Source organism: Miscanthus floridulus, chromosome 12 (genome assembly GCF_019320115.1).
Source record: "Miscanthus floridulus cultivar M001 chromosome 12, ASM1932011v1, whole genome shotgun sequence".
Lineage (NCBI taxonomy): Eukaryota > Viridiplantae > Streptophyta > Magnoliopsida > Poales > Poaceae > Miscanthus > Miscanthus floridulus.
Window position 1 is genome coordinate 54,558,397 of NC_089591.1, and position 19,421 is coordinate 54,577,817.

A 19,421-nucleotide genomic window follows, 5' to 3' on the forward strand; every position below is an offset into this window, starting at 1 on the left:
TTTGTTTAGCCGGTTGAAGATCCTAGGCATAAGGCCTTGCAAGACCATGCCGTTCGCGCGCTCAACCTACCCATTCGTGCGGGGTGCGCCATGGACAGGCATGACGGAGCCCGCGCCCTCAGGGTCGGGCGACACGGAGCCCACGCCCTCGGGGCTGGGCGAGGCGAAGACCGCGCCCGAGGGGTCTGGCGAGACGGAGCCCGCGCCCGAGGGGCTGGGCGTAACGGAGCTCGCGCCCTCGGGGTCGGGCGACACGGAGCCCGCACCCTTGGGGTCGGGCGACACGGAGCCCGTTCCTTCAGGGTCGGGCGAGACCAAAATACGCTCTTAACCATCCAGGCGAGTTAGCGTTCGCGGGCATCAGTTTTCTTCTTCCAAATATCTCTAATACTGATACCCGACAGCAACCGTCCGAAGGGCGAGGGCGTCCGGACGTTCAGGCGCTGGCCACGCCGTTTTCTCTCGCCTAGAGCGTCGAACTCCACGAGACGTCAAAAGTAATCGGTCCGGCCTGAATGGGGCAGTATTGTCTTGCTTTTTTGTTTGGTTTGTATTATAGAATAAAAAGTGGGGCAGTATTATCTTCTCGTTTTTTTTGTTTGGTTTGTATAACAAAATAAAAAGGGGTGATTAATTGACACCTCTCCTCCTCATTCCTAGAGCTAATTAATACAAGAATGAGAATTGGAGTCAACCTGCTAAATTTAATCTGAATGAATCAACCCTTTTCACCTCATTCCCACGAGCTAATGATCAATATAAGCATGAATATTGGATTCATTCTGCCAAATTTAATTTGATACAGTGACTTTTGATAGTCAGCTACTCGAAGTCTCGAACCATACACCCTATAATTTCAGAGCATGAAGCGCGCAAACCACGACGAAGTGCACACATGTCACGGAGCTCAGAATCAGATGCGCACGTCCGATACAACACAATCAGACATTCAGACGTCGTGGCGCTGTCGAACAATAGCGGAAATCGGAAAACAGGCACCACATTACACCTCTAGTCCCACTAATGGGAGAAGCTGACAGCAGGTTACCGCACCAAACTAACGAGACATGCTCGATTTTGACATCCGTAACACTTCGCTTCGACAACTGTAATTAAAAAAACGTTCGACACTTTCACTGACTATTTGCAGGCAGGGCAGGGGGTGGATAGCTACACCGGATTACTAGCACAAGTATCAGCCTGTTCATTTCGGCTTATACGATCGTGGATTACAAGCTAAAACAGTATTTTTCTCTCACTAAACCAGCCAACAATACTTCTAACTTCTAATCCATAATCGTTTCAGCCGAAACAAACAGATTGTATATACGAGGAGCTTTTTTTTTATTGCTTCTCATCTGGGTACAGCTGTAGCATCTAGCCATACACACGCACGCCCACTCAACACACGCACACTATTCACACCCCCCGTGTACAAACAAACCTATAACTACACCTAGATCTGAAGACCGCGTCCTTCCTGAGATCACCGAAATCCACTTATTTCGTAGGCAATGGGCACGTCACAATACCGGCATCACGCACGAGAGGCAGAAATCCTGAAAAAAATCAAAGACAACGGTGAGGCACGTGAGTCGATCAGGGATCGAACTCGGGTGGGCTGCTCACACGCCGGGGCAGCTAGCCAACCGAGCCTTGCTCGGTCCTCTATATACGAGGAGCTGGCATTGAGTCAAGTTTCATGTTATCCTAAAAAGTTGGGCTGGAACAAAATAGATGGGAAGCAAAGCATAAAGAACATCCTCGCAGGTAACCTTCCCGATCATTGAAGCTAATAATCTTAGTGCCGTTGGACCAGTGAGCCTAACCCCGTGACGATCGTTGTTGGTGTAGGTTGGAAACAAAGGAAAAATGGGTCTACATGAATGCTGCTTGTGCAGTAATCTAATGCGGGGACAGCAACACATACTAAGCATGAAGGTCTGACAAACAGTAACCAAAACTTTCAAATGGCACGGTACATATCGCAAATACTCTACATGCTAACTTTCACTTGATTCATTGTTATTTACTATATCGCAATAACCAATTCGCTTCGTGTTATTCTGTAAGCAATGTTAGAACTGTCAACTGAAGATAAGCAACAACCTATATAAACAAAAATACAGACAAATAGTCTCCAAAAAATTTAGAAGAATGGTTACATTAATGTACAAGGAAGGATAGTACACTGACCACCATGGTTCACTAGTAAAAGATGAACACTTTTGAAGGCCCTCCACATAATTTAGTCACTTAGGTACAACAAGCTGACGGCCATCAAGCTTCCTATCTTGAAGCAGCCACAGCTTATAGCTGCAGACGTGTCATACAACAATGGTAGTGAGTTTCACAAACTCTAAGCTCTTGAGTGGTATAAAGAAGTAACTAACTATAACCAAGTGAAGACTACATAATCATGGAATAATCATAAGCTTCCTAACAAGACAAGTAGCAGAAAAGCAATCTCCCAGTCACGGCTACTACAAAACCTGCGTGCAGGTGCACAACAAACAGCAGACCAAAACAACAGGTCATCATGTATGTGACCTATTGTTCCTAAGCATCAGGTCACTTATATGACCAACTGCTCAATAACATATGATGATTTCAGTGTTGAAAGACTCCTCTCAATAACAGTTATCCTCCTGCTATTCCACATACTTCTTAAAACTGTTTCCCAAACAAGTACTAACCGATTTGATTTGACTGTGAAGAACAAGAACCTACTATTTACTTCTAACTCGAGCAATGTGTTAACCAACAGAGGAGCAGAGTGCATATAAGAAGCAAGATGCACAGCATAATGAATAACCAGAAATCCAAAGTGGTTTCTCTCCTCGATTACAAAATTAAGAACATGAAGATATAAGGTAAATACCAAGCAGATGTCATATGCACGCATTAGTTCAAGTTCCAAATTTGCTTTGTGGACATATTAGTTCACCTATATATATTGACAGTGAAAATAAGTTCAGAAAAGCACTCCAATAGTAGCTATGAAGTCCCACTGATTTCTTGTAGTTGAAATGGCAACAAGAAAAGGTCCATTCAAGAAATATCTCATGTAGGTCATTCCTTTAAATCATTTTCGTTTTCAAATTTCCAATATGGGAGCAACTGCTCTGTAAATGCTGTGTGCACGAGCACAAGACAGCCGGCACATAGAAATGCAACATATCACATTAACACTAAGCCTGTTCACATAAAAAGCGATAAGATATCATGCATTTTGTGCAGCTGATCTTTCAGTAAAGAACTCCCGCGCTCATTAGTTTTTAGTTAGCAACATATCACTTGCAGCAATTGGCTTTTGATATATTACCTTCTTGTATTAATGCCATTGATTTCCTGGTGAAAGCAAAAGGCATCCTTCTCCTGCGCTTCTTTCGTCTCTTGCAAACAAAATGCAAAGATCAAAAGAAAAGGCACAAGGAGCATAAAGAAAACTAATAATGATGATTTTTTATTTTAAATTTAAATCCAACGCACTGGACATTGTTTACAACGTACCAATCTGGAATATTTTACATACAGAAGTTCCAAAGGTCAAACTGGTGTAACCAATAAAAGCCAACACGCCACACCTTACGATGCAGGCAGATAATATTTGCTTTTATGATCAATCTGGATGGTGTTAATCCTGCAACAAAATTTCTATGATGGACCACAAGGAGAAACCTTATCCACTTAAACCGGCACCAAGCCTGCTAAAGAACACTATCAGTCGCTGCTAGACACCGAGAAGATGTGATACTTCATGTCCATGTCACCTCACCTCAGAAGACATCTGACCTCGGGGATTCAGGGTGAAGCATAACAGTTAGTACACACAGGAACCCAAGCAAGTGCTTCTAGATCAGCCAAAAAGCCCGGGGTTGCCTATGTTCCCTTGCAGTTCTTTCAAACGTTGCTCTTCCAGAGGATCAGGACTCTTCAGATACCGTTTGGTACGCCTGTGTATTTTCAAATTATATACGGAAAATCAATTTTGGCTGGATGAAATAGAACCACGTAACATTGGGCCAACGTGGAAGAGAAGGTTAAAAATTTACCTGTCAAGTTCATTAAGAGCAGGGAATGTTGGCATGAAGTCCTTTGATTTAGGCAGAGGAACTTCAGAGAACCATTTGTGCTTCAGAGCGTCGTCTGCTGATATACGCTATACGAGAGAAAGAAGTGTGATCAGACTTGTATGCATGATGATAATAAGAATCACAAGATCAAATGCCAACTTGAGAGTAAAAATTGCACCTTATCAGGGTCATAAGTTAGCAGTCTGTTCAATAGATCAAAACCAGCTTCAGACAGGATTGGTCGCCCAGAAAAAGACGCAGCTGGGAACTTATCCCTTAGCCTATTATACCTGACAATAAGAACAAAAAAAAAAGATGTTCTGTCATACAAAAATGACACTCAGTAAAAGAACGACAAAAGTATAAATGTAGAGACACTTACGGTTGTTTGACAAAATTTACTTTCACACCTGGCAATTTAGCATAGCCAGTCCAAATCTTTTCATTAGGTGTGCCAAGTGTTCTAAATATCTGCCAAAGAAGCAGCTTCAACATGAGATATCATCGATAAAAGTTTATATCAAGAGCTGCCTGACTAGGAGTTCAGAGCAAATTAAATACCTTATCTAGCTGTTCAAACTCGGTTTTTCCATTGAATAATGGTTCTTTGGCAAGAAGCTCAGCCATTATACAGCCCACCGACCACATATCAATAGCGGTAGAATACTCCTTTGTTCCTAACAACAATTCTGGGGCCCTGTAGCCACAAGGAGCAAGAAAGGTGAGTCCTTGGTTGACCAAACAGAACTCTCAACTGAATAACTTTAGAAGAAAACCAAAACACTGCTGAGGAATCTGATGTTGTCCGATGACCTACCTGTACCACAAAGTCACAACCAGTTGAGTATAAGGTTTTAATGGGCTCCCATATTGACGAGACAGTCCAAAATCACATATTTTTAACTCACCACGGTTATTCAGCAAAAGATTTGAGGTCTTCAGATCCCTGTAAAAAAGCTGGTCATGTATCAACAACACAATAACAGATTCAAGACTATATGTGAACAGAAAAAATAAGGTAAACAATAATTACCTATGAAGTACCCAATTGTCATGTAGATATTTTACACCCTCTAGCAGCTGAAGCATCAAACATTTGACCTCGCTTTGGGTATATGGTTGTTTCATGGTCTCCATGACACCTTTAACATCATGTTCCATGTACTCCATAACCATAAAAATACTATCTAGACTACTCCCAACTACTACTTCCTTAACATCCACAATTGAAGGATGGTGGAAAGACAAGAGGATATTTATTTCCCTAAGAGAGGTTAATGGGAAACCTTCTCGCTCCTTCTCCATCTTTACCTTCTTCAATGCAACAATCTCACTTGTCTTCTTATCCCTTGCTCTGTATACAACACCATATGTGCCCTCGTTAATTTTGTTGAGCCTCTCAAACTCATCAACACTTCTGCAACCTTGAAGCATATTGATACACCTGTGCGGTGGCTTCTCTGGTTCAGGGGTTTCAGGTCTGCGTATTTCATTGTCTGAGTCAGTATCTGACATATGGTTTTCTGTATCACTGTCACTAGCATGCTCCCTGTCGACATCCATATAGTCATCTTTAACGACCTCAAAATCTTCTTTCTCATCATTACCCATTTTCCCTGAGTCAGATGACCTAGACATTGTCCTTCCTCCGGAGACTTCACCAGGTTCTGGACTTGCTCTTTTCCACTGCCCTGCCACAGAGGGGTCTGCAGGAGAAACACTTTTCTTCTTCATTGGAGCTGCCCCATCTTCCTCATCATCATTAGCACCCGCCCATCTTGAAGTCGATATGTTCCTCATTGTTGGATACTCCTCTTCCAGCTCTGTCACCTTATTCACCTCATGTTCCGGCAACTGCAAAGCACTCTCTGTACCAACAGTAGGCTCTGCATCCATAGGTGACTTCTCCACAGCCAACCTCAGTGGGCTGTGGTCTTGCGGAGGCAGTGGCGGTGGCGGAGGGAGCTCAGAAGGCACAGGTTCTACCACTTTCTTGTCCCTGGTTGCATCAGAATGTGGTGGCTTTGGGCTATCCCTGTCCCAAATTATGGGTGAGAATTTCCTCTTCTTGCTCGGCGACGAGATCCCTGAGTCTACTGCCACATCGCCCTCCCTGATAGAACCGGGCACGGCATTCTCCCTCCCTCTATGCGGCCTCCCACCGGAGTCATCAGATGCGCTACCGCTCAGCACCTCGCCAGGCTCACGGTCACCAAGCCTTCCCGCGAGGCGGCTCCTGGGCGGGGGCGAGCGTCGGCGACCGTGGTCGTTGGCAAAGTCTCTACCACCCCTGCTGCGCCCGCCATCGTGGCGGCGGTCCACGTCGCGGTGGCGGCCGCCGAGATGGTGGTGCTGCTCCTTGCTCCTCCTGGAGGCCTCCGCGTCGAGCTCCCGCTCCCTCGCCTCGTAGTCCCTGTAAACCCCATGGCGCCCAGCGGCCATGAGCGAATCGAACGATTCCGCAACAGGAAAACCCTAGATCCGTACCAAAAACCTGAAAAAATATCGGCGTGATGCGGACCAGGGTGGGTTCGGATCTGGCCTTGGATTGAGCGGCCGCGTGGGCGCCGGTCGCCGGTCGCCAGCCGCGCGGGGTGGCGGGCGCGGAGACGGTGGCGGCGAGAACGGTCGGGAAGGCAGCGGTGGAAGCTGGGTTGGGCGGCGAAGCGAATAGGAGAGGAAGTGGGACGGAGGCGACTGCTGCTAGGGCGGCCGCTCCGCGTTGTTACGGGTCGGCTCCATGCATTTTTTTCCTTTTCGGGCCTTCTGAGAACCCGCGGGCACCGTGCATACCTGTGGTTTCGTGAGTGGATGACGGGTAGGGCTGCGCGTAGGGATGGTTGCGTGGGTCCAGGATGTCAGTTAAATGATTGAACACGTGCTTTTAAGACGCTTTGGACTGGGCCGCTGGTTGTTCAGAGATAATGGGCCAACGATCGGATTTTTTTCCATTTGTAACCAAGCAAGAAGCATATAAGACATTTTCCTCAAAGTAGAAAAAAAAGAGAAGCACATAAGACATCAAATTGTGCTAAAAAAATATGTAAGTATGTAAGACATCAATGGAAAAAGATCAGGCAAAGAGACACGAAGAAACAAAGCACTGGAGTGCATCACCGGTCCTTTCAGATTTGTAGCACTGGAGCTTAGTGCTCAGCAGTACAGAGGGCAAAAGAACGAAGACCCATCTTACCTCCCGGTGGTCACCGGAGACCACACCATAGGAGTTTGGGTGAAAGAGATGCTGGAGAAGACAAAGTGGGAGCGTGAGCTTCTTAGTACATCAGGAAAAATACTATTATCGGGAATTTACATTGCCTACCTCAATTTAAGCTTTCGCATTTACTTGCTTTCTCTAGGTTTTTTGCTTAACCTTTTAGCTTACTAGGTTAGTTGATAGGGTCGAAACCTACAGTGCAAAACTCTTTTATATTAGAGATAGCGCAACACTTAGCAAAATTTTTAGTGCATATCTAGATATATATTTTGTATAGATTTTGATAAGTAGGTTTTAGAGGCTAATAGTTTTTTAAGTTGTCTGATCCACCTCATCTTAAACGTCACGATCCCTATAAAATAGTTTAGTTTTAATGATGTGGCTCACTATTCAAGGGGGCTATATAATGAATTTGCGAAGCTCAAGGTTGTGTTTTTCATGCTAGGTGACAGAAACTACCATAGAAAAAAAAATGAGCCTTTTACCTATGTGTCATTATAAAAGATTGAAATTATCTGTGTACCATTGAAATTTTTAAAAGTTCTCCAGTACCCTTGCACGAAATTTCTTTTCCCTGCGTGCCACTTCCGTCTAATTTACCGGTAACAACAGCTAACGGTCAACCGAAAAGACGATTTTGCCCTTAGTGGTATAATGCATCAAAATTTTGATTTTTCCCTTGGTGCCACTGTAACCGTCTGTGTTGCCAAAAAAAAAAAAAAAAAAAAAACTTCACTTTTTCGTTTTAGCTCCGGCAACATCTCAGCGGCTGAGAAGCGCTCCGGCTGTCGGTCCCCTTGCTCGGCGTGCCGCGTGAGCGAGGAGAGAGATTACCTGTTAGAGTCAAAGCTGGTTTTCTTGGTTCCGTGAAGCTCAAGGTTTGGAGTAGTACTTTCTTTGTTTTAGTAAATATAGTCATATACTGAATTTGTTTTCTGTAATACGGAGGAATGGGTTCAAGGATGTTTGTGTCAATGATTATTAGGTTCCATGGAGCAGGTTGGGACAAGAGCCAGTTTTGGTTTATCTTGATCGAATTTTTATACTAGCTGAACCAGCAACACAAGTTGAAGGTTGCAGCGAGGATGCTGTCCAGGAAGCAAAAAGAAGTCGAGTTAGGGTAATAAACTTCTGATGACAGCTAAGTGATTTTTGCAATTAATGTTGGATCCATGCACATACTGATTTTTTGGTTTACACAGGAAATGGAGATCAAATTGTTGGAGCGCCAACAGCAACTGAAATCTGAACTAGTATGTGCCAGTACTGTTTCTATGTGTAGTTGGGATAGTCAAGAGGAAGAAGAAGAGGGAGTCGGAAAGAAATAGAAACTTTAGCTAGGGTGCAGATGCAAAACTCGTGACTCATATGAACAGGTGTGAACAATGCTAGTTGACTACGGGTTGATTAGTGAAAGGTCCATGGTGCCTAGTGCAAAGTGCTTGTTTCTGGTTTTTCTTTTTCTTTTATTTATTACATATAATAATCGGCTGAAATTTAGAAAATCCATAGCAAAGCGTAGAAAAATGCTAAAATGGAAAATCCAGTTTTGTTGAAAAATGGAAATCTAGTTTTACTAAAATGAAAAATGCATATCGATGATAAATTTGGACCTCTTTTATGTCTGAATGTACTTAATTTAAATACTTATTTTGGCTGTCGCAATTGTCAAATTTTTTGGATGTATCGCAAATTTACTGTATTTATTAGAATTTTTATGTGCACATATACAAGTTATTACAGTGAATTTTTTTATAGCGGTATAGAGGAAAAAGTGAAGTTTTTTTTGTAACACAGACGGTTACAGTGGCACCAGGAGAAAAATCAAAATTTTGATGCATTCTACCACTAAGAGCAAAATCGTCTTTTCGGTTGGCCGTTAGCTGTTGTTACCGGCAAATTAGATGGAAGTGGCACGCAGGGAAAAAAAATTTCGTGCAAGGGTACTGAAGAACTTTTAAAAATTTCAATAGTACATAGGTAATTTCAATCTTTTATAATGACACACAGGTAAAAGGCTAAAAAAAATCGGTGGCATCGTCATCACTAGTACACATGTTCATTGTCTTGCTTGGATGTCAGAAGCAAGAAGATTATCTTGTTTTTGCCGGTTGAGATGGACAAGGTGTGATGCTATTTTTTTATTTTCATATCTCCTATACAACTAAAAAGAACAAAGTGTGGACACTGTTTTGGTACGATAATTGCCTTGGTTCGTCCGTCTGCCACCCCATGCGATCAATCCCACCTCCCGCGCTGTCCAACGGGCGAGCGAGAAAAGGAAATGCACGATAGAAAAAGAAACTGAGGCCACATGCATGAAAGAAAACAATAATCATGTATGAAACAATAATCATGCATGGAAGGAAACATCAGTGGTCCTAAATAAAAGATGTGCAGATTATACATGGTGAGACTGGTAAACCTTCTGCAATTTCCTAAACGAATATTCCCACAATTAGTATATAGGTCAATTCCTCTACGTTTCTTCGTGCTCCCATTAGCATATAATATGAAAGTATTGTTGTGTTCATCACCACTTCCAGTTGACTACTCCCATTAGCATGTACTTCCTCTACCCCAAAATATAAGTCGTTATGGGATACGTGCAAGTCAAACTTTCTCAACTTCAACTAGGCTGGTAAAAAATACATTCAATATTTATATCACAAAATAAGTTTATTATAAAAATATATTCAATGTTCTATGTAATGATACTAATTATGTATTATAAATATTAATATTCTTTTATATATAATTGGTCGAAGTTAAAAAAAAATAACTTCTCGGGAAGCGAGAATAAATTCTATTTTGGGACAGACGGAGTATATGGAAGCAGTATTGAAAATATTTTAACAATCAAGTTTGTCTCTGTCTGATTGGTAAGCTTAGACATCATAATGGCATCAAAAATTTCGACTCTCATGGACACTCTCATCGATCAGTGCAAAGCATCCCATTCCTATAGCATACACAAATGACAACCTTAAAGTTACGATATTTTCTAAGAGTGGATAATAAAGACCATCTTAGACGTTCTGGCATTAGAGTATATATGTGTAGACACATAGACATTGTGGTGCAAGTGAGCAGCCAGCAGGAGTCGAGAGTCAGGGGTGTTTGGATCCTAGGACTAAACTTTAGTCTATGTCACATTGAATTTTTAGATATCAATTAGAAGGACTAAATATGAGCTAATTATAAAACTAATTACATAAGTTGTGGCTAATTCGTTTGCCAGCGCCGTGTACAGGATGGTATGGAGATGTAGTGGAACTTATTCATGGATTTGTTGGCGCACGAAAGAAATAGATATCAAAAATCTCTTCCTGCCAGGTATAAAAATGATCTTAGCCGCATCACGAAAAAATCTACACATTAGAGTTTGTGAGCCGCGATACCACGCTCTCTATGACTGTGTAAATTTCACAAACTTAGCTTTTTGGATTAAATATCACTTTAACGTCGGTTATATACTTTTACAGTATTGTTATCTTATCGTGCGATCTGTGTGTTTTTAGTATAAAAGTTTAGTTGTCCCGTAGCAACGCACGGGCATGAACCTATTTGCATATATACTCGAACATGTGTGTACATGATTATATGGAGATACAGCGAAACTTATTCATGAATTTATTGGCGCATGAAAGAAAAGGATATCGTAGAATTCTTTTTGCTGATATAAAATATTATCTTAGCCATATCACGAAAAAATCTATACAGTAGAGTTTGTGAGCCTGCGACGTCGCGCTCTCCATGACTGTGTTAATTTCACAAACTTTGCTTTTTGAATTAAATGTCACTTTGACGTCGGTATTTAATTTAACAGTATTGTTATCTTATCATACGATCCGTGTGTTTTTAGTACAAAAGATTTAGTTATTCTGTAGCAACATAAGAACATACTACCTAGTAAAATAAAAGATCAAGGTTGTTTCACCTGCATCTTATGTGAAGGTGTAGGAAACTCTTCTTTATAGATCATCCTCATTCATGTTACTTGACAAGAGACTCGCACGTTGCACTCTGTTTACGGAACTTGAGAGATTAGTGTTTGTTTATACTGGACTTGCACTTTTCATTGGTCATTTCTATTCAGCAAGCAGAATTGAATGTAGCAAGTTTGCATTGTACATGTACTTCAAAGGTATATTTGTAGAAAGAGGGAACTATCTATTACTACCAAACGATGCCAAATGCTTAGTAATAATTTGGAGCTGAAACACTAAATCAAATTATCACATCTATAGTAGACTCTAGAAACACGTGTGTGGTATTTGCTATCGTTGAACAGATGCATCAAAGTTTAGCTATAAAAGTTTTATGATTACTAGATAATACCCGCGCGTTGCTCCGGGAATTTTGAGTGTCGTAAATGAGAAAGTTCTATGCGATAAGGAATAGTGACATCATGAAATAAACATACGCACATTTTAGAGATTGGTATGGCATGTTGAATGGCGATTGAAAACAAATCACATCATAAAAATTCATGTGATGTTGGAAAACAAAGCAATTCGGATAGGATGATAAAATATATACACATTTATGATAAAATATATACACATTTATGAATGCAGGGAACTCTCACCTTTGAGAATTGGTGGAAATGAACAGAATGGTGTTGCATTACAGTTACACATTAGGATAGAGAACTCCAAGCTTGCTTGACATGGAGTCACGGACGATGGTGCCAAATTGCCTAGAAGGTCAGATCAACCGAAGCCAGAGAGTGGAGACCGAACAATGTATTACTGTGTAGCTAGTTTTCTAGTAGTTTTAGAAATATATTCAATTCAAAGACTAGGAAATAACCAGGGAGTGAATCAGTGAGTTAATGAAATACTTTGAAATAGAAATGCTACCAAAAATCTATAAACTCTATAAAGCAAAATCCCACTGGCTATTTCTCTAAATAAGCAAGCTGTCCATGTACGGTTTTTGCTAAAAAACACTGCATGGGCATCATACTTGTCTGTGAAAGTGTGTAATATAGGGTATAAAGTAATGTACATAACTTGAAACGTTCGTCGGAAACACGAAACAAATGCTACATTTCATGTCACTTTATATCGCTTAGGGTTCTAAGTAAATTTTTATCGAACAAAAGTGCAATAGAACGCTTATGCGAGATTTTGATATAGTTCGTAGTGCGAACTTCGTAGGTGACAGTGAATACCCGTGGTCGGGTACGAGAGTCACTAGCTAGCTTAGTGGGTAGCTTGGAAACCGAAAGTGACGCGAATCCGAACGAATGACGTAGTCATTTCTTAAGTCGGAGAGGTGTCCACGAAGCAAAGTTCGGGCATTTTTAGAGGAGGATTGGGTTAAGCCATGGCAAGGTGTTTTAGCTTAGATTGATAGCCCTATATACCCTCTGGAGCATAGACCAACTGGTTTGACATTTGGAGCATCGGGTTTGAGTTTTGAGCTACTTTAAAAAGCGTGCACGACACATTGTTCATCTCCGGGCGCGGTCACCACTTCGGCTCGCCCTGGCACCGCCGCTGGCCTGACCAGCACGCCACGTGCGTGGCCCCTGCGCTGCCGCGCTGGCCGCCTTTCCGCCCCGCTCTGGCACAGCTCGTGCACGCCGTACACGCCCTGATGCGCTGCCCGCCCGACGTCGCCGCTCGCTGGCCGTCCGGCCATTACTGCCGCTCAGTCCACACCGCTGTTGTGCGCTTGGCTTGCAACTCGCGTGCACACACGCATGCACTAGGGTCCAGCAGGACTGAATGTTGCCTCCTCCATCCCATCTGCCTGCGCCACTACCCGACGTCGCGCCTGCTTGCGTGTTCGGCTCGTCCGAACCGACATCGCCACTCGCCCGAGCACGCTCACGCGCATCGCCTGCACGGCCTTCACTGCTCCCGTTGATGTAGCGTAGCTGCACACTGCGTGGGACGGCTGCCTCACTGCGCCTCACATCCATATCCGCTGCCACGCTCAGCGCCGAGCCAAGCCGTCCTAACCTCCCTGTTTCGCAGTCGCCGTGTCGTCGGAACCGCCCCCTCCGATTTCGCCGTAGTGAAGCCACCACAGTGCAATTAACCCCGCCCTCAGCTCCACGGTGTATCCAGACACACAACCAACCCCACCTTGCTGTTTGTATCGCTGCATAGTGCCCCAATTTGGGATTGCCGCGCCACCGGGTCCTTAAGACCGGACGGGTATGCGCCGTCAGCAATCCACGTATCCTGTGCATGTCTTGGAAATTCCTTGCACCGCTAGCCTTTACTCCAGCTGCTAATCGCCCTGCTCACCTCGGTCGAAGCTTTACCGCCGCCTAGCATTTCCTGACGCGGTCGTGCCATCGTCGTGCCACGCCGCACTGCCCGTGCGCACGTGGCCAACTCGGCTCGGACCATCTCCGAACGAACCACCGCCTCAAGGGGTTCCGTGGTGAGTCACTTGTACTCACTAGCTAACTCGCTTGCGCCGTTTTCGTTGTCACTCACTGGAACACCCCCGCCGTGGCTGCAGGGTAACCGTCGACGTGGTCCGACCTCGTTGTAGTGTCCCGGTTCACGTTTCCTTCGCCCGACGCGTCGCGTTCGCTCCTAGGTAAGAGTCGGCTCGGTAGTTAGAGAGGGGAAGGTCTGCTGTGGCCGGCGTATGCTGCCGGTGCCAGCACCGTCGCGCCGGAGCGCGCGTGGGCGTCAGGGGTATCACCGTCTTGGAGATAGGAAATTTCGAGGGCGTAGCTGTAAAATAGTAGACACGCGGAACAGTGTGGTTATTGCTCGGGTGATTACAGGATAGTCCGGAGGCGTTTTTGCATTTTTACCGGCGCGCGCGGATCCTTCCCGCCGCGGGCCGTTGTCTGGCTAGGCCGCGCCCGCGCTTGGGCCACGCTACGCGCGCACGCCCGTCGCGCCGTTGTGGGCCGAGCCACGCGAGTTGGGCCGCAAGTTAGGAATTGGTTTCTTCAATTTAGTTATGAGCCGACCTTTGATAAATTATAGTAAATTCTGTAGATGTTCAAAAATAGTGAAACCAAGTTTGTTAGGTTTGCAAAATTACCATCTACCTGTTAGTGTAGTTAGATTACAGTTAGTTATGTCAATGGTAGGTTCATAAATTCAAACTAGATGTCTTAGTATTATGTAGATTAACATTTATAGGAATTTTTGTGGTAAATTGGTGTTAACTATAGCTATAAAAATTTAAAGTAGGCTCACTAGATTATTAGGTACTTGTTGTAAATTTTGTAGCCCTAAAATAAGTTGATAAGTAGAGTAGCTATTATTTTTACTTTATCGTATGTAGTGTAAATCAACATTAGGAGTATGGATATCTGTAGTTGCTATAATAATGAATGCCATACTTCATGCTTGTTAATAGTAGCAATAGATAACTTAGTATCGTGGTCGGTAGCACTAGCTTAGTAGTTGGACAGATGTACTTTCATTTTAAGAGTTGCTGTTGCTATGTTACTAAGTATTGCATCATCATTTCATGCATGTAGGTCACGAGTTAGTAGAGTTCGTGCCCGTCGACGACCAGGAGTACGAGGAGGTGATTGAGGAGTATGAGGAGAAGATCCTTATGTAGGAGGGAGCCCCGGAACCTGTTGGTGCTGACCTTACTGACCCATTGCCTACCCAAGACAAGCCCCGGTGCATAACCCCTATTTTAATGATCACTAAATATATATATGTGATGTGCATTTAAGTTATAGGTATTTTATAGAAACTACATGCATAAATATATCTACTCATGAGTCATACTAGTACAGGTTGAGTAGCTGCTATGCACAGGATATCGGTAGCGTGAGTAACCTGTCGTTACTCGCAAATAGATGATAAAATATGATCACTCATGATAAAATGGTAGAAAAGAAAATGGTGATCGGGTAAGGATGTGATTTGGGTATTGTGGATGTAAGGGGTTGTGCCCTACGGCCAACAGGGCATAGCTCGGTTACACTTTTTCTCTATCTGAGTTGATTAAGGACCGGTCGTTGCATAAGGCATCGTGGGCAAGTTAAAGATCTATTGTCCCGAGCACATACTTAGGTATGGGCGCAGGGAAGACTTATTGCTCTCTTGTCATGGATCCGGCTCTTTTCGGACTGACTGATTGGAGGCGGAGGTGGTGGAGGTCCTTGCACCGCACTAAGTCCGGGACTCAGGAGTGGAGGCTTGGAGTCTAAGTTTGGACGGGGACTTGGACACCCAGGACAGGAGGGTGATGGGTTGGTCCTACTTATGCCTGGGGTACAAGCAGGACGTGTGTTTTCAGGGCACCCAGCTGGGCATATTGGTTCACGAATCGCCGCCGAGTCGGTACTGACTTGCTTCGTGTTTAACACCGTAGTAAGAACTGAAAGTTGAAAGGAGAAGAAATGAAATTGCTTGCTCAACTCTTGCTTGAAAGTAGAACATGTGCTTATATAGACTGGTTAGATGATAACTTAATACGTCTGATAATAATAACATAAATAAGGATTCACTATTAGTATTGCTTTCTGCCAAAAAAAAACCAGCAAACCATAAAGCTTATCATATTCCTTGGAGTCGGAAAATTATTCCCACTAGTCGGATAAGTCTTGTGAGTACATTGTGTATTCAGGATTTATTTACCCCTATTGCAGGTAATGCATGAGAAATACCCTTGTGTGGAGGATTCTTCTGGTGGGCTCAGCCGGATCCTCGTTCCTATCGCTAGATGTTTATTTTAAATTTCGTTGTTTATCATTCTGCGCTCTGACATTTGGTATTGTAATAATGTAATTTTAAGAAACTCTGATGTATGAAATGGACAAGTATTATAACTCGTTCTCATTATTGGATTCTTGAAAAAAATGTGGATCTTTCGGGTTCTCCCTTAGGGTGTGCCCGATGGATACCGCCCACTGTAGCTTGCTTTCGGATGCTTAGTGTCTGATGGAAGACGAGCACCTCTGTAAACATGTTATTTCGGGCGGTTCTGCCACATCCACCTAATCAGTCCACTATCTAATGCATTTATGACCAACTAACATTTGCAATTATGATCTACATGCCAGCAAGACACGTCATCCACTAACATGCATTTAGTTGTCCACGTCAGCGTGCCACGTCATTCACTAACATTAACTTATAATAATTGTTGATCCCTTTGTATAAGTAATTTTATTCCAAATTATCAGCAATTTTTGCGGCAACGCATGGGGTATTCACCTAGTATATTAAAAACATAAGTCACGACTGGTCGCCTCTTGCTTGCCACACTTTGTGAAGTTGCAGATTAAGCCATCTACCATACAAAACCTTGACATACAAAATAAATGATTGTTAAATAAGTGGTTGTTCATTAGGCAATGAAGATAGTTTGTGGCAACAATTACTCATAAATAAGTATGTCAAACAAAACCCTTTTGCATGTCAAAAAAATTCAGAGTTTCTCGTGTTCCGATGAGTTTGATGAGGGTGAAAGGTTAATTTCTAAAACTAGACAAGTTTAGGCTGGGAGAGGGAATCAAAATAATGTTCTGGGAGGATTCTTTTGTGTGTGTGTGACAAGGTTCTGGGAGGATTTCTGGCTTGGAAGAGCCCTACTTAAGTCTCAATATATTAACTTGTATAATACTCCCTCCGTTCTTTTTTACATGTCATATGAGGTTTGTCCTAAGTAAAACATTTGTATCTTTGACCATCGATAGAAAAAAATATAAGTTCATGACATAAGATTTATTTTTTTAGATCCACTATAAGAAATACTTTCATAACATGTAACTCATATGTTGCGAAATTATAAGAAATTTTTTAAATAGATCATCAAAAATAATAATGTTTGACTTAGGACAAAACTAATGTGACATGTAAAAAAACAGAGGGAGTATATTTCAACAAAACCAATGACGTACCCTCTCTAATTGGTGCAGCCCGATGAGTGCCCTTACTTGCAACTCTTTTCTTCTAAACTACTTTTGACACTATACTACTTAATGTTTCTTTTAAAATTGTATTAGTAGGTAATAATCTGTTAGAGTGGCAACACCTAGTAGCAAGATTTTTGAAAGGTTAATTACAAGCATGAAGAGATGCTTTTTTCTACAATAAACTTCATGTATAGATATCTTGTCAACACATAAACATAGTTTTTTTTTCATAAAGTTTGGTGACTAAAGATACTGCTATTTTTTGTTACTAAAAAGAATGTTAGGTTATGCTAACCAAAAATACTTTAGCAAGAAGAAATTGGAACTAAAGCAAATTGTGTGTTTTTTCTCTAAGAAAGGAACAATACAACACATATTCTTTGTTTTTTTACATGCTAAAATTTCTAGAGAGCGGATCACTTTGTACTAGAATCACCCCCAAAGACGTCCATGATATTTTTTCACAAGTGGTACAAACAAGGGGGGTTACCAATAGGACGTGCGACCATTTACTCGATAATATGGCTTACAATAAATGAAGTCGTTTACTCGTTTTAACAAGTGTGGATTAAAGAAAAACAGGAACACTGGTTACACCAAAGGGTGCAATTACAACGAGGTGAATCCGAATAAACAACACATTCTCCAGGTCTGTTTGGTGTTAGAGGCAGCGACAATGTTTTGTTCTTCGATGGTCTTGTAATGTTAGAATTGAGTTTTTGGTGGGACACTTGTGTGGGTATTATATAATTTTTAAATTAGTTATCTGATGATTCTTATGGACACAAGAGATGAACAAATTCATTTTTATTGTTATCTAGAAAATCTTTGGCCTTTCAACTTTGCTATACTGAATTGAACCCGACGCTCGCAAGTGACTAGACAAATAAAAAAGTGGACCGGCCTGCGAGAAAACAGTAAAACACTCTAGCCGGAAGAATATAATTGTGAACACCAAAGTATTTTTGAAGTATTGAAAGTGCAATCAAGCCCTAATTGTGTGTTTTGGTGATAATGACCTATGTAATTAGAGGATTAATGAGATTTATCGAGATGACAAGCAGGGAATCTAGAATTGAGAATGTTATACGAAATGGAGGAGCCCCCAATTATAAATGATGACGGCTTGAAATTCAAAGGAGGTTTAAATTCTTTTATATTTCGAATTTGAGTATAGAAACGTTGTACTATAAATGGAACATAATAAACTTGCTAAAATGTGCAACCAAGTGCTCAATCTTATACACATGCGTCTTCATTTTGCTCAGCCAAGATAGCTAGTTTTTCAACGTTTTTCACCTTTGATGTCTGGCCTGGTGCGGCAGTGCCGCGTCTGAAGAGAGGCACTGTCGCAGTGCGGCACTGCTGCAGTTGAGCCACAACATTGCCACGACTTGATTGACCGTTGGGGGTTGAGGGTATTTATATCTCTCACACACCCCTCCAACGGCTCTTCTTCTTCGTCTAGTCATTCAGACCGATGCTAACAGCTCTTTGCTTATTCTCTCTCTTCTCCATTGGTGACCTTGAGCTTCCAAGCATTCCTTTGTAATTTCCCCATTAATCCTTGAGAGAAAAGCCTCCAAACCTCGATTGGAGAGCAAATCCACTAATTCCCAAAGCTTAGGAGCACTTGGTTCGCGTTTTAGCCGGTGGATTGTGTTTGTTACTCTTGGAGCTTGCTCCTAGCCGGCTAGAACAGTCGCCCGTGAAGCTTACCAACTGTGTGGCAGCCCCAGGTGGTTTGTTAACCATCTCTTAAAGCTAGTAAACTCACTCCTCATCTCAAGAGTTAACTTTCTTAACTTGAGATCGAGGAAGGGTTACAAAGCCGTAAGCCTTAGTGGCTAAACTCAATAATGTGGACTTAGGCAAGCCTTAGTGGCGAGCTGAACCACGGGATAAATATTGTATGTCACATTATGCTTGATTTACTTCCATTGCATTTCATACTGTTGTTGAGGTGATTTATAGGGTTCGAGGTCGATCTACTTGCATACACTTGTGCTACCACTTCTAGCTATCGATCTATAAACTATTCACCTACAGAAAGTTTAGTAATTTCTCTGATCTAAGTTTCTATTCATAGATTTTGAACTGTGCCTCGAAGTTGTCTACAGGTACGGCAGTGCCGCTGTTCTAGTCCGGCAGTGCCACAGCTCGGCAGTGCCGCGGTTTGAATTTGACGTTTGCTCAAGTTTTGTTTTAACGTGCATATTCACCCCCTCTAGGTTGACCAGAGATCCTACAAGTATTGGAA

The 19,421-nt window shown here is 42.5% G+C and overlaps 1 protein-coding gene and 1 long non-coding RNA gene across 4 annotated transcripts; one reads left to right on the plus strand and one right to left on the minus strand.

The window, feature by feature from the left end:
- Nucleotides 1-3,446: 3,446 nt before the first annotated feature.
- LOC136496384 (cyclin-dependent kinase G-2-like) lies at nt 3,447-6,706 on the minus strand. Of its 3 annotated transcripts, none has more exons than XR_010769039.1 (8): nt 5,110-6,706; nt 4,894-5,022; nt 4,638-4,773; nt 4,459-4,547; nt 4,255-4,366; nt 4,056-4,162; nt 3,779-3,956; nt 3,447-3,643 (listed from the first exon to the last, which is right to left on the minus strand). XR_010769039.1 is itself a non-coding variant. In XM_066492044.1 (7 exons), exons 1-7 carry the CDS (start codon nt 6,516-6,518, stop codon nt 3,860-3,862), a joined length of 2,079 nt encoding a protein of 692 aa, XP_066348141.1. In that variant the 5' UTR covers nt 6,519-6,706; the 3' UTR covers nt 3,447-3,859. The 3 variants fall into 3 exon arrangements, 1 of the variants encoding a protein (XP_066348141.1); XR_010769038.1 differs by having other exon boundaries at nt 3,447-3,707; XM_066492044.1 differs by having other exon boundaries at nt 3,447-3,956.
- A 1,340-nt stretch (nt 6,707-8,046) lies between these two features.
- LOC136497050 (uncharacterized) lies at nt 8,047-8,591 on the plus strand. The gene is made up of 3 exons (XR_010769181.1): nt 8,047-8,171; nt 8,279-8,413; nt 8,496-8,591. It is a non-coding gene; the product is annotated as an uncharacterized lncRNA (long non-coding RNA).
- Nucleotides 8,592-19,421: the final 10,830 nt, after the last annotated feature.

Coding starts and splice junctions, on each gene's coding strand:
- LOC136496384 (XM_066492044.1), bottom strand. CDS start 6,518: ATGGCCGCTGGGCGCCATGGGGTTTACAGGGACTACGAGGCGAGGGAG. Junction 4,774..4,893: donor GTTGTGACTTTGTGGTACAG/GTAGGTCATCGG, acceptor TTGTGGCTACAG/GGCCCCAGAATTGTTGTTAG. Junction 4,163..4,254: donor TAACTTATGACCCTGATAAG/GTGCAATTTTTA, acceptor TCTCTCGTATAG/CGTATATCAGCAGACGACGC.